At 60.8% G+C, this 13,449-nt stretch overlaps 1 protein-coding gene across 1 annotated transcript in view; it reads left to right on the top strand.

Annotated features, from left to right (window-relative positions):
• Positions 1 to 9,503, top strand: part of HCN4 (hyperpolarization activated cyclic nucleotide gated potassium channel 4) — a 40,916-nt gene extending 31,413 nt beyond the window's left edge. Inside the window, exons 3-8 of the mRNA XM_034993724.1 lie at positions 1,637 to 1,798; positions 3,868 to 4,086; positions 6,985 to 7,131; positions 7,232 to 7,472; positions 7,770 to 7,934; positions 8,044 to 9,503. Coding sequence (XP_034849615.1) covers positions 1,637 to 1,798; positions 3,868 to 4,086; positions 6,985 to 7,131; positions 7,232 to 7,472; positions 7,770 to 7,934; positions 8,044 to 9,503 — 2,394 coding nt within the window. The remainder of the gene's footprint in view (positions 1 to 1,636; positions 1,799 to 3,867; positions 4,087 to 6,984; positions 7,132 to 7,231; positions 7,473 to 7,769; positions 7,935 to 8,043) is intronic.
• The last annotated feature ends 3,946 nt before the right edge of the window (positions 9,504 to 13,449 follow it).

The following is a 13,449-nucleotide window of genomic DNA, read 5'->3' as shown; positions in this document are numbered from 1 at the left end:
TGAATCCAGCCACATCGCTCAGCCACGTTGGGTTTGAGTTGTTCCATCTGCAAGACAGAACTCCTGAAAACCGTCCTTCCCTCACTGGGCCAGTCTGATAATCTGCAGGCAGCCCTGGGCTCGGACGTGCCTCTCCCACTGCCACCATGACAGTGGCCAGAGCCTTTGCTTCTCTGAGCCTTGGTGGAAAATGGATTATGAATATTTTCAGCAAAGGCTTGTTGTGAGTTTAAATGGGACGATGGCTGTGGGCCCACGGGCCCACACTCAGATGTGGTGTTACTGTCCCTCTGTCACGGGGGCCGTGGGGGTGATGGAGCGCCATCCTTCATGAACCTTTCCAGGGTCTGCTTCATCCTGAAAAGACTCCATCGCCTTTCTGCTGGAACATGCCGAGTAGTGTTAGTAAGGGGGCCGCAGGTGGGCGCGCCCCTGGGGGTGATGGACAAATAGTACTCATGTTTGGCTTTTCAGAACCTAGCCCCAAACTAAGCCCGCATTTCAGAAGGGGAAACCAAGTCACTAGTATCAGCATATCCCGCCACCAGCCACCAAAGTCTACCCCATCCCACCCCCAGAGTCTTCCAGGCCAGGGGCAAGACCAGAGCTTCTAGAGACCTCCCTCTAGACTTCCTTCCAGCTCTCTGTCCCTTCATTGTCCTGTCAGCATGGGGATCCCCGTGATACCAGACCAAGCAGCAGCTCTGGGAGGAGGGCGGGGCTGGGGGGGCAGGGATGCTGGGATGTGCCCACCCTGGCCCTGCCCCGCCAGGCTTCAGCCTCCCACTAGGAGCCACAGGAGTGGGGGTGCACGGGTGGTGCTAGGCTGGGGTTGCAGTGGCTGTACTTTATTAAGCAATACAGGAGAGTGTGACTACCACTACATATGAACTAATCATAAAGATTAATTATTAACAACCCATCAATTAATAATGGTTCACAATTTGTGGAACATTTCTATAGTAGCGAGCACTTTATATGTATAATTTAATCCCTTTGACAGTCCACTCGGGTAAGAATTTTTATTGCCATTTTCCAGATGAGGAAACATAATCAGAGAGGTTCAGGGGCTTGCTCAAGGTCTCACAGCTGGGGATTGGGTAGAAGTGGGCCTGGGATCAAGGTCTGTGTGAACTGGGAGCCCCTGTGTCCATGCTGCTTCCCCTTCGGTTCCGTGGCTGCCTTAAGCAGAGCCCACTGCCGCTGGGGAAACACCGTGGCCCTAGCGTGACGATAGACCGTGGTCCCCTGAGGAGCCTCAAGCTGGCTGGCTCTTCTCCCTGTCGTCTTCATGGCCTAGGCAAGCTGATGAGGCAGCTTCTCTGCCCACTCTGGGGCTGCGGGGGCCTCCGGGTGCCCTCCCTTCAGGTATCCGGCCCGGAGGGCTGGGCTTCCCCGGGGCAGAACCCCCATCTGCATGAATCCCAGGAGGCGTCCCTCTGGGGCCCCACAGCTTGCTCTGTGCCTCTTCCAGGCCACCTTCCTGCCACCTCCCACCCTGGCCCCCGCCTGCACCTGCCCCAGGCCAGCTGCTCTGCCCAGTCCCCGGGGGGCAGTGCCCGCCAGCAGCCGCAGGGGCCACGCCCTCTCCCGGCCAGCCGCCCACCTAGGCCAGTTTCCTCCCCTCTGCCTACAGATCTTCCACATGACCTACGACCTGGCGAGCGCCGTGGTGCGCATAGTGAACCTCATCGGCATGATGCTGCTGCTCTGCCACTGGGACGGCTGCCTGCAGTTCTTGGTGCCCATGCTGCAGGACTTCCCCGACGACTGCTGGGTGTCTATCAACAACATGGTGGTGAGCGCCCAGCTCCGCGCCCCCTCTGCGCCTCGGGGAGAGGGGGGCGGGGCACAGGCAGGCCGCGAGCTGGGACCCAGCACGTGGGATCCCCAGGGGCCCGCTTGGTGCCCGAGCGCACAGGGCTCTAACGGGTAGAGGTCCGTCCCAGAGCCCTGGGCTGTGTCCCGCTCACCCCGCGGCCTTCTAACGGGAGCCTCAGCGTTTGGCCCTGACTTCACCCTAGGAGGTGAAGACCTGGTCATTCTCAGACGGTTTCAAGTGTGGCAAAGCTGGGCTGGGGGCTCCTGCCCTCCTCCCTCCGTTCCCGGGAGGCAGACCAACCCTAAAAGCCTGGGAAGAGAAACCTGTGAGGAGCACGGTTGGCAGCGCCTAGACCGGGCTAGCCACCTTCTGCTCCGGCAGCTGAGCGGGGCTGTCCCCTCTCCGCCCCTTCCCTTCCCTGCCCCCCCAGCCCCCACCCCTCAGACGCACACTGGCTCCTCCTGAGCCTGAAGGGCTTACCACCTCCCTACCACCAACCCTGTGGTGGGGGAGGGAAGATGGAATGGGGGCTGGAAAGCCATAGCGCAGAGCCCCCCTCCCCACCCCCGGGCGCCTCCCATGGACAGAGTGGGCACCAGGCGGGGTGAGGACCCCCTGGACCTGTGGCCATTTCTCAGGGTCTGGTGAACCCTGCCTCCCTCCTTCTCCCTCCCTGTCTGTGTGGTTTGGGCTGGCGGGCAAATCCCCAGAGCCCTAGGGGAGGAGAAACCAGCTTTGAAAGAGGTGAAAGAGACCCCAAGGCATCTTTCAGCATCAAATAGGCCTTTACAAAACAGCCTTTTGATGAGCTAAGTGTAAATGAATCGGCCATATGGATTGAATTTCCCGGTCCCCAGAGGCTCAGCAATAAGGCCCCAAGCCCTGACTAGAGACAGCTGGGGGCCACCCCAGGTCCCCAGGCAGGGAGCCGGGGCCAGCACCCCAGGATCAGCCCCCCTGACCACCCAACCTGGTCTGGACCCAGAGCAACCAGACCAGCTCAGCTTTGTCTGGGACCATCTGAGCGACCTTGAACAGGGCTAGGAGCTCCTGGGCCTTTCTCCAGGTGCTGGGAACGGCCTGCTGACCACGGAAGGGTTTGGGGCTCTGGGCACCAGTTCTGTGGTTCCTGCACAAAGTCCTGCGCATAGTTGCAAATACGTCCCCTGTGTGAACAGGGAGACAGTGGGGAGGTGGCAGATGCTGGGGTTCATTTGGCAGCTTCCTCTTTGGGGACAGTTTCCACTGTGTGAGGGGGACAGGCCCACACATGCACTAAATTCAGGAGATGGCCCTTCTGCGCCCAGCATTCCCACACGGAGACTTCCTTGAGACACTGACTGGCTTTGGAGACAAAAATAGCCAGGAGCCTCGCTCACTCCCTTCCTCCCTCCTCCTGCCCCCAAGCAGTGTCTGTTCCACACAGTCCAGCTCCTGGCGGGGGAGGACTAGCGGGTCCTCAGCCCTGGACCCATTCCGGCAGGGCTCACCCAGGAGGCGAGTTAGCTCTGCAGCGCTTCAACTTTGCTCACCCAAAATGAGGACAGTGTTTTTGGCTCAGTCTGCCGGAGCCTGTCCCCCCAGGGGAAGCATATCTGGTTTTATAATTGAGGTCAGTGGGGAAATGGGCTTCACTTGGTAGAAGTTTGGGGGGGGGGGATGGAGCTATTTCAGCAAGTGGAGGACAGCAGGGTGGCTCAGCCTGCAGCCTTTGGCTGCTTGGGGGGGCTCCAGGCGGCCCTATGGGGATTGAGAAGTCAGAGGGGGGCGAGGCTGGCTCCCCTCCTTTTGCTGGGGCTTCTAGCCTGATCCATGTCCCCCAGAGCAAGAGAAAGGCCCGAGTCGGGGATTCGCTGTCACCACAGGTCACCAGCATGGGCCTCCTGCCCCTCACCCAAGGCTTTCAGCCAGCAGCAAGGCTGGAAGCCCTCCCTGGGCTCAGCCACTGGGAAAGAGTTAGGTTGAGGGGTACGAGGTGGTACCGACCTTTCTAGCTGCTAGTGAGAGGGCGGCCATTCACTACCCACCCCATAATCTGTCCACAGAACAACTCCTGGGGAAAGCAGTATTCCTACGCCCTCTTCAAGGCCATGAGCCACATGCTGTGCATCGGGTATGGACGGCAGGCGCCCGTGGGCATGTCGGATGTCTGGCTCACCATGCTCAGCATGATTGTGGGCGCCACCTGCTACGCCATGTTCATCGGCCACGCCACCGCCCTCATCCAGTCCCTGGACTCCTCCCGGCGCCAGTACCAGGAAAAGGTAGGGCGGAAAGCTGTGGTCCATCCTGGGCTGCCTCGGGAGAACCCGGTGACCCCCAGGGAAAACAGGCTGGCAGCCGGTGGGTCTGGTGGGGCCGACGAGTTCTGCCCTCTACCATCATCTGGCCTCGGCTGCTCATTTTTCTGTTGTCTGCCTGTTTTTCATGGACAAGTTCCTAAAACAAACAAACCCCCACGTTGTTTAGGATTGCTGAATCCATGGCTCAGCCCGTTGAATTGAAGTTCCCCAGTGCCCTCTGCACTGCTAAAAGCCAATGGCTCCTTTCGGGTCCTCCCCTCGCTCAGCATCTCAGTGGTATTTGACAGTTACCACTCCCTTCTTGGCTCCGCACTTGGTTTCTGTAACTGCACACTCTCAGCTTTCCTCCTCCCCCTCTGGCTGGTCCTTCTAGCTCTCCCTGGGCAGTGGGACCCAAATGATATAACCGGCTGTCCGGCTACTTCCCATCTCTGTGGGCATGTTACTTCCCATCTCTGTGCCCCATTTGCTCATCTGTAAGATGGAGACAGTAAATAGAAGGGGTCACATCATTCGGTTTATGAGGAGTGAGTAATACATGCCAACCGCTAAGACTGTGTGAGCACAGAGCAGGCTATTCAATATTTATTGGCTAAGTGGGCTCCATCTGCCACCTTCCTCTCCATGCTCCGCATGGCAGATTAGAGCAGGCACTTAAAAAAATGTAAAGTTGATCATATCATCCTGCTTAAAACTCGTCAAAGTCTTCACGTTACTCATAGATGCAGAGGAACTCCAAGGTGGGTTTCCTCAGCCTGGCATTTAAGGGGCATAATCTGGCCCCTGCCCTTCTCATGCCCAGATCATGCCATGGGCCTACAGCCCTCCATTCCAGCCTCGCCAGGCCTGCCCACCCCCCACACGTGTCCTCCTGCCACAGGGCCTTGGCACAGACACTAGCCTGGAACTCTCCTCTTTCCTTTTCACCCGACCACTTCTGCACCTCTCAGCCTGCACTTCACCTTGGTGAGCCTTCTGTGACCCCATCAGTCCCACCCATCATGTGACCCCATGGTGCCCTCTAATTCCCCTTCACCACAGTCGGAACTCCTGCCATATTTATTTCCTCTGTGTGGTCCGTTGTTTAGCGTCCATCTTGCCCATCCAGGCTGTGGCTCCGTGAGGGCAGGACCCAGGTCTATGCCTCCCCATTGAATTCCTGGTGTCTGGCACATCGCAGGACTCAGTGTGTATTGATTAACTGGCTGCCTGCCTGCCCTAGGTGCTGTCCCTTGGTGTGGTGACCAAGACACGGAGGCCCAGGTCCCAAGCTGCCAAAAGGAAAGGTCGGGAGAGTCTGCAAGACCAGGGCAGGGTGGGAGGGGCAGTTTGGGGAGGCAGAGGAAGAAGGCAGAAGAGAATTCTAGGCTAGTCATCATGATGAGCATGAGCAAAGGTGTATGCAGATGGGTAGGAAAGAAACCAGCCTGATTAGAACAAAGCGTCCTGGGTTAGGAGTGAGGGGGCTGGAAAGGGGAAGGAGAAGAGGAGTCAGGTTATAAAGGCCAGGGCTTAGTCCAGAGCCAGGTGAGGGATCAGTGTGGGCCCGGGTCAGTGCCCAGCCTGTGACCCAGTCAGGACTCAGTGTGAGACCAGGGTCAGGGCTCCGTGTGGGACCAGGATGGGGGACTACAATCAGGGATAGTTTAGAAAAAGCACCAGAGTTCATTTGAGGGCAGAGTCAAGCTGCTTGTGACTTTCCATTTGAGAATTGTCTTTATTTCGTTCTTTAGCTAATGGCTCTCCATCCAATATGATTTGCCCATAAATCTCTCAGAAATGTATTGCCTCCCCTTGGTCCCCACTACCAGCTCTCGCCTGGATCACTTCAATAAGCTTCCAGCTCCCGCCCCGTCTCCAGACCCTGCCTCCCCACCATTACTGATGCTCCAGGTGTGGGGAATTCTCTAAAATACAGCTCTAGCTGTTCTGACTGCCCCTGTCCCCATAGCCAGCTGGGAAGTCCCTGTCTCCTGGGGCTGGGCACAACCTCGAGCAGACAGAGCCAGCTTGGCTGGAAGAACGCACAGAAACTTCATCTCCCAGCCCTCGGTTGCCTGCTGGCATCTGTCTGCAGCCGCACTCTGTCCCCGCCTCTTGGGAGCCCCAATGTGTGAGAACAGGCTCCCCTCTTCTGCTTGTTCCCGGGGTATAGGAACTTCCCTTCCATCTCAGTGTGGGAAGACTCTGTTCTTGCCTAATCTGTTTCTGCCTAGCGTGCCCCTGTGGACCCCCACTCTGCACCCACAGTCCTGGGACGGCTGGAGCAGCACCCACCCTTCACCGCTGGGTGGATGGGAGCATTTCATATTTGCTTGAGCCCTGGGCATTTAGGCTCCCAAATCTCTTATCCCCAACCTCTGATGAAGGACCTTGTTCTACCCTGGTCCTCCCGTGGGCTAGCGTCCCTCTTCAACAAAATGACTTGGAGTCAGCCGGGGGCCATGTTTGGATACACAGCCTCTGATGGGTCAGGCATCCTGACTTTAGCCTCCGGCCCCCCTAACCCCCTGCAGCCCAACCCTGCTGCCCAGGCCCTGTGACTGCTGGTGGCAAAGAGCTCCTCCAAGGCCAGTGAGGCCTCTCTGGTCCACAGCGTGACACAGAAAAGACCCATGTGCAGAGGAAACTTGATGCGCTCCTGGTCGGTTGGCCCAGAACGGGCCTTTGGACGGCCCCTGTTGTCCCCGGCCATCTCCAGGGCCCTTAGCACTCTGATGGAGCCCCTCCCCGCCCCAAGTGGCTGGGAGTCAGGGCCGTGGTTGGGGGCACACCCACACCGAGGATCTCAGCGTCTGGTCACCAGGGGGGCCGGGGCCCTCGGGAGCTGACGCCCTCTCCCTCTCCCCCCGCACTCAGTACAAGCAGGTGGAGCAGTACATGTCCTTCCACAAGCTCCCGCCCGACACGCGGCAGCGCATCCACGACTACTACGAGCACCGCTACCAGGGCAAGATGTTCGACGAGGAGAGCATCCTGGGCGAGCTGAGCGAGCCGCTGAGGGAGGTGAGCCGGGGGCGGCAGCGGCGGGGAGGGGAACTTCCCTCCTGCCCGGCAGCTCCCTCACCTCCTCCCTCTCTGCCCGTCCACCCTGTCTGGGGAGCAGGAGATCATCAACTTTAACTGCCGGAAGCTGGTGGCCTCCATGCCTCTGTTTGCCAATGCGGACCCCAACTTTGTGACCTCCATGCTGACCAAGCTGCGCTTCGAGGTCTTCCAGCCCGGGGACTACATCATCCGTGAAGGCACCATCGGCAAGAAGATGTACTTCATCCAGCACGGTGTGGTCAGTGTGCTCACCAAGGGCAACAAGGAGACCAAGTTGGCAGACGGCTCCTACTTTGGAGGTGAGGTGGCTCAGGGAACTCTAGGGGGACAGGGGAATGGGCTGGAGAGACACCGAGGACGAAGTTCGGGGTCCTTTGTGGCCACTGCCTGGAGGTGGGTGTCTGTGGCCCAGCGTGGGGGTGCCAGAGCCGGGAAAGAGCCTGGCATGCACTTGGGAGCATCTAGCGTGGTCACCGCTGGGGATGGGGCCTTGTGACCGTCAAGCTTCCCCACCAGACAGTGGGGACCCAGGTAAGGGGGCGAGCAGGAGGCCCCTTCGAGCCCCCCGCCCCCCGCCACTCCCGCTGTCCTGGCAGAGATCTGCTTGCTGACTCGGGGTCGGCGCACGGCCAGCGTGAGGGCCGACACCTACTGCCGCCTCTACTCGCTGAGCGTGGACAACTTCAACGAGGTGCTGGAGGAGTACCCCATGATGCGGCGGGCCTTCGAGACGGTGGCGCTGGACCGCCTCGACCGCATTGGTGAGGGGCCGGGCAGGGCAGTGGCCGGGAGGGGGACCCCTCTCCCACTGCCCCCCCACGCCCCGCCTCCCGCTCCGGCCTGAGCCCCTGCTCTGGTTCCGTGGCCCAGGCAAGAAGAACTCCATCCTCCTCCACAAAGTCCAGCACGACCTCAACTCAGGCGTCTTCAACTACCAGGAGAACGAGATCATCCAGCAGATCGTGCAGCATGACCGCGAGATGGCCCACTGCGCTCACCGCGTCCAGGCCGCCGCCTCCGCCACCCCGACGCCCACGCCGGTCATCTGGACCCCGCTGATCCAGGCGCCGCTGCAGGCCGCCGCGGCCACCACCTCGGTGGCCATCGCGCTCACCCACCACCCCCGCCTGCCGGCCGCCATCTTCCGGCCGCCCCCCGGCCCCGGGCTAGGCGGCCTCGGGGCGGGGCAGACGCCCAGGCACCTGAAGCGGCTGCAGTCCCTGATCCCGTCGGCGCTGGGCTCCGCCTCGCCCGCCAGCAGCCCGTCGCAGGCGGACACGCCGTCTTCCTCCTCCTTCCACATCCAGCAGCTGGCCGGCTTCTCCGCGCCCGCCGGCCTGAGCCCGCTCCTGCCCTCGTCCGGCTCCTCCCCGCCGCCCGCGCCCGGCGGCTCCTCCCCGGCTCCCACGCCCTCCGCCTGCGCCCCTGCCGCCGCGCCCGCCGGCCTCGGCCCCTTCCCCAGGGCGCTGGGCGGCTCCCTGTCCTCGTCCGACTCCCCGCTGCTCACGCCGCTGCAGCCCGGCGCCCGCTCGCCGCAGGCCGACCGGCCGCCGCCCCCGCTGCCCGGGGCGCGGGGGGGCCTGGCGCTCCTGGAGCACTTCCTGCCGCCCCCGCCCTCCTCCCGGTCCCCGTCGGCCAGCCCCGGGCAGCTGGGCCAGCCTCCCGGGGAGCTGTGCCCCGGCCTGGCCGCCGGCCCGCCGAGCACGCCAGAGACGCCCCCGCGGCAACCTGAGCGGCCGTCCTTCGTGGCGGGGGCCGCCGGGGGCGCTTCCCCCGTAGCCTTTCCCCCCCGCGGAGGTCTCAGCCCGCCGGGCCACAGCCCCGGCCCCCCGAGAACTTTCCCGAGTGCCCCGCCCCGGGCCTCCGGCTCCCACGGGTCCTTGCTCCTGCCGCCCGCCTCCAGCCCCCCGGCCCCCCAGGTGCCCCAGCGCCGGGGCACGCCACCGCTCACCCCGGGCCGCCTCACCCAGGACCTCAAGCTCATCTCAGCCTCCCAGCCGGCCCTGCCCCAGGACGGGGCGCAGACTCTCCGCAGAGCGTCTCCGCACTCCTCGGGCGAGTCCGTGGCGGCCTTCCCGCTCGTCCCCAGAGCTGGCGGCGCTAGCGGGGGCAGCGGGGGCCTCGGTCCCCCGGGGAGGCCCTGTGGTGCCCTCCCCGGCCAGCATGTCACTCTGCCTCGGAAGACATCCTCAGGTTCTTTGCCACCCCCTCTTTCTTTGTTTGGGGCAAGAGCCGCCTCTCCTGGGGGGCCCCCTCTGACTGCTGCCCCCCAGAGGGAACCTGGGGCCAGGTCTGAGCCAGTGCGCTCCAAACTGCCGTCCAATCTATGAGCGGGGCCCCTCCCTCCCTCTTCTCTCTCCTTTTTTTCTCCCTTCTTTCTTCCTTCAGGTTTAACTGTGATTAGGAGATATACCAATAACAATAATAATTATCATTAAAAAAAAAAAAAAACCCACACCAGAAAAACAAAAGACAGCAGAAAATAACCAGGTATTCTTAGAGCTATAGATTTTTGGTCACTTGCTTTTATAGACTATTTTAATACTCAGCACTAAAGGGAGGGAGGGGGCAGGGAGGCAGGCAGGGCCCAAAGGCAAAAGCCAGAAGAAGGCAGGTGGGGGTTTCTGGGGCTTGACGGGCGTGGGGGTGACCCACCCTTGGGGTTTCTTAGAGCGGGTCTGTTGTTGTATTTGTTTTAGGGCAACAGTCACCACCAGACCCTTAGCTGTGGTCATCTTGTTCCCCCCAGGAAGGGGTTGCCCCTCGATGTGTTCCTGGGGAGCCTCAGTCACCTGAGTCCTTGAGACAAAACGGGGCCAGGGCCCTGAGAGTCTTGCATTTTTTTTCTACTGCAAACTTAGCAAGATATGTATATGAATATGAATATGTATATGTACATGTATGTAAGATGTGTATATGTATAGCTATGTAGCGCTCTGCCGAGCCGTGTAGATAGCCACTCACATGTGTGCACATTTTAACCCCATTGCCAGGACACCCAGGTCACCTTACATCCAGCAGCCCGCCTTGGCCCTCTGGCTGGGCACCACAGGGTCTGGGGAAAATGTTCTCTCCAGTCCTCAGGGAAGAGGACCCCAGGACCTCTCAGCAGGCTCCCTTTCTCTCCATCTCTGGTCTCAAATCCAGTCCTAGCCTGACCTCTCCCCACACAGAAGCAGAAGACCCCTCCTTCCCTGTGGGGCCTCAAGCACATCCTGTCACCCCCGGGGGCCCTCCATTTTCCCATCTGTACAGTGGGAGGTGAGGGGAACTTCTATTTATTGAGTCTGCTCTGTGCCAAGCACTGGTTTAGCACTTTACACACATTAACTCCTTCAATTTCACAAAGGCCATGAGGTGGGTACTTTGATTCTCCCCATTTCACAGATGAGGACACTGAGTTTGGGCAGTTTTTCCAGAATCATGTAACTAGGAGTGGCAGAGCCAGGACTGATTGGAGATTTAAATCCATGCCTGCCTGAGGCCAAGTGCTATGTCCCTTCCAGAAGCAACTGTTGAAAGGGACTGAGTTAGTCTCCAAGTGTAGTGCTGTGGGAAGAGACCAGATTTTGGAAGCAATCAGACCTGGGTTCAAATCCCAGCCCTGCCACTTCATAGCTCTATGACCTTGGGCTAGTTATCTGACCTTTCTGAGTCTGTTACCTCATTTGTAAAGTGGGAATAATTATGGTACCTCCTCACAAGGACCTATGAGGACCAGATGAGAAAAGTAGCAGATGTGAAATGCCCAGCCTAGCGCCTGGCACACACCATAGTAGGTGCTCAATAAATCATGTTTCTTCTGTTCCCTCCTCATGTGCCCAGCCCACTGCTCCAACAAGCTATGGTGAGAGCCCAGAGAACTTTGGCTGAGGGCTCCAGGACCTTATGATCTCAGGACACAGGAGGTGGCTGGGCCTCCTTGCAGGGCCTCCTGTGGCCAGTGGTGGGCTTGAGCCAGGCCTTGAGAGGTGGGATGTAGAGAGGAGGAAGGAAAGAGAAAGGGGGAGGCGAGGAAAGGGGAGCGGGGGTGGGATGGAGTGCACGGTGAGGACGGGGCCGAGGTGGATGTGTAGGTGTAGTCAGGGCTTTGGGTGGAGATCCAGAGGCGTTGGATGGCAGCCCGAGGGCTTTGGCCTTGATTCTGAAGGCACCTGGGAGCCAGAAGCAGGTTCAGATGGGGGCAGATGTGAAAGCAGCTCAGATGCCTCCTGAGGCACACTCCTCCTCCCCAGCCAGACCCTGCCAGGACCAAGGTTAGTGGTCTGACTCGACCTGCCTATTGGGCGGGAGCAGGTTTGGATGCCAAGACCTGCATAGTGGGGAGGGCTGGTCCCACCTTGTCCATCCAGAATCCCCCTCCATGCTCCAGCCAGAATGAACTCAAGATCAGATTTGGTCCTGAGTTGTCCTGGGATGTGGGACAGGCCAATATCTCCATGGATGGGCCACAGGGAGAGGGAGACAGCCATCCAGGAGAGAAGGTGGTGAAGGATCCTGGGGTCTTGGGGAGAGACTAGGCGCCTGGCTGGGGTCTTCAGTGGGCAGGAGGATGCCCCTCGGGCCCAGGGAGTTCTCAGAGCAGGAAGGATTTAAGTGGCAGCCTCAACCTGAGTTCTGCACACACCCCTGCCCCCCTCAAGGAAGGCGGCAGGACTTGATCCAAAGCCTGTCTAGTCCTGGAGGGGGGTGGGGGAGGGGAGAGGAGCAGGGGTGGAGGCTGCAGGGGCATGAGGCGTGAGGACCACTCCCCTTGCCATCAGGGCCTGGCCTCACCACCCTCTTTCTCCGCGCACACACACGCACACACACACATACACACACACACGCACGCATTTTATAAAAGCTCTGACCCAGCCCAGCCACTCCTCGGAGACTGGGGAAGCCAGGTCCAGTCAGTGGGCCCACCCATCCCCAACGCCCCCCCCCCAGCAATTTTCAAATCTACCACTTTTAAAACAGAAAACGGTAAATGCACCGAGTTGTATATTTTATTTAAATAAAAAAATTCCAGCAGATGCTGTCTTCTTCCAGGGCTCCGGGATTGGCAGCGGAGAGTAAGGTCAGTGGGGTACGCTGGAGGCTCAGGAGCCAGGCTGTGGTGGGCGGGGGACACGGCCCCTAGAGCACATGTGGCACTTGGAGGCACAAGCCTGTGTCCCCAAGAGCAGGGGAGCAAAGGTGCAAGGCGGTGTGAGAGGGCTGGCTGTGGCTGCAGGCGTGCGCTGTTCATGGGCTGGTGAGTCATTGAGGAGAGAGAGGGAGCGGGTGTGTCCTTTGTCAGCTGGTGGAGCTGTGAGACCCTGACCCAGCCCCCGCGCACCCCAGCTGCCAGGGCTGGGGCTCCTTGGTGCTCCCTGAAGGGGAAGGAGGACGGTCACTGTGCACGTGGACTCCACTGGGATACTGAAGATGGGCCCTCAGAAACTGGAGGGTGGCTGGGGGACCAAAGGTGACGGGGGGGGGGTAGGGTGTCATGGCCAGGACAGAGGGTTTCAGAGTGGCCAAGGGTGGGACACGGCTGCTGGGCCCCCGAGCGGGCTGGGGAAGCTGAGGGCACCCTCGGGATGGGCGGCTTCGCTGTTAGGAGGTGGGGCGCCCACTCCCTCCTGACAGGCCGGGGGGGGGGGCCCTGGGCTTGGCCCCCAGACCCTCTGTGAAGCCTTCAGACGGCTGCCCTCGCTCCCCCCGGGGCCGCAGGGCCCCCCCCCCCCAGCCCCGCGACCTGGCCGGATGGGGGAGAGGCAGCCATCGGCGGCTGGAACAGCGAAGTCCCCGGGGCTCCCGGCTCTGCGCGCGGCGACTGCCTGCCCTGCGGCCCCCTGAGGGAGGAGGGGAAGTCCTCCGAAAAGGGCAGGGAACCCGGTCCTCCTCACTGACGGCCGAGTGGATGCTGTTTCCATGGGAACCGGCCTCCGAGTCCCGTTGCTAAGGAGGCAGCTCGGCAGGCCCTGCGTCCCCATGACAACTGCCCCCTGCGGCCCAGGCAGCGCGGCTCCTCAGGGACCGGCGGGGAGGGCGGAGGTGGCCCGCGGGCCTGGCCTTTGAGGCTATGGGGAAGCCTTTTCCAACAGTCACTGATTTAGTCCAGCCAAACCTCGCGGGGCAGAGGTGCACCTGGGTGGCCCCAGGGATAGTCACCCACACCCACCAGCCCTGCCCACCCAGGACAAATCCCCCAGGTACCTGCACTGGGCCTTGCTCCTCCCCTGGGGGCTGGGGGGGCGGGCAGGCAACACCAGTCCCTGTCTTCTCTGTTCCTTGACTCCAAAAGGA

This window comes from Mirounga leonina, unplaced genomic scaffold, assembly GCF_011800145.1.
Source record: "Mirounga leonina isolate KUSES-001 unplaced genomic scaffold, KU_Mleo_1.0 Mir_91, whole genome shotgun sequence".
NCBI lineage: Eukaryota > Metazoa > Chordata > Mammalia > Carnivora > Phocidae > Mirounga > Mirounga leonina.
The sequence above is the reverse complement of the archived record's forward strand: the minus strand, read 5'-3'. Positions and strand labels throughout refer to the sequence as shown.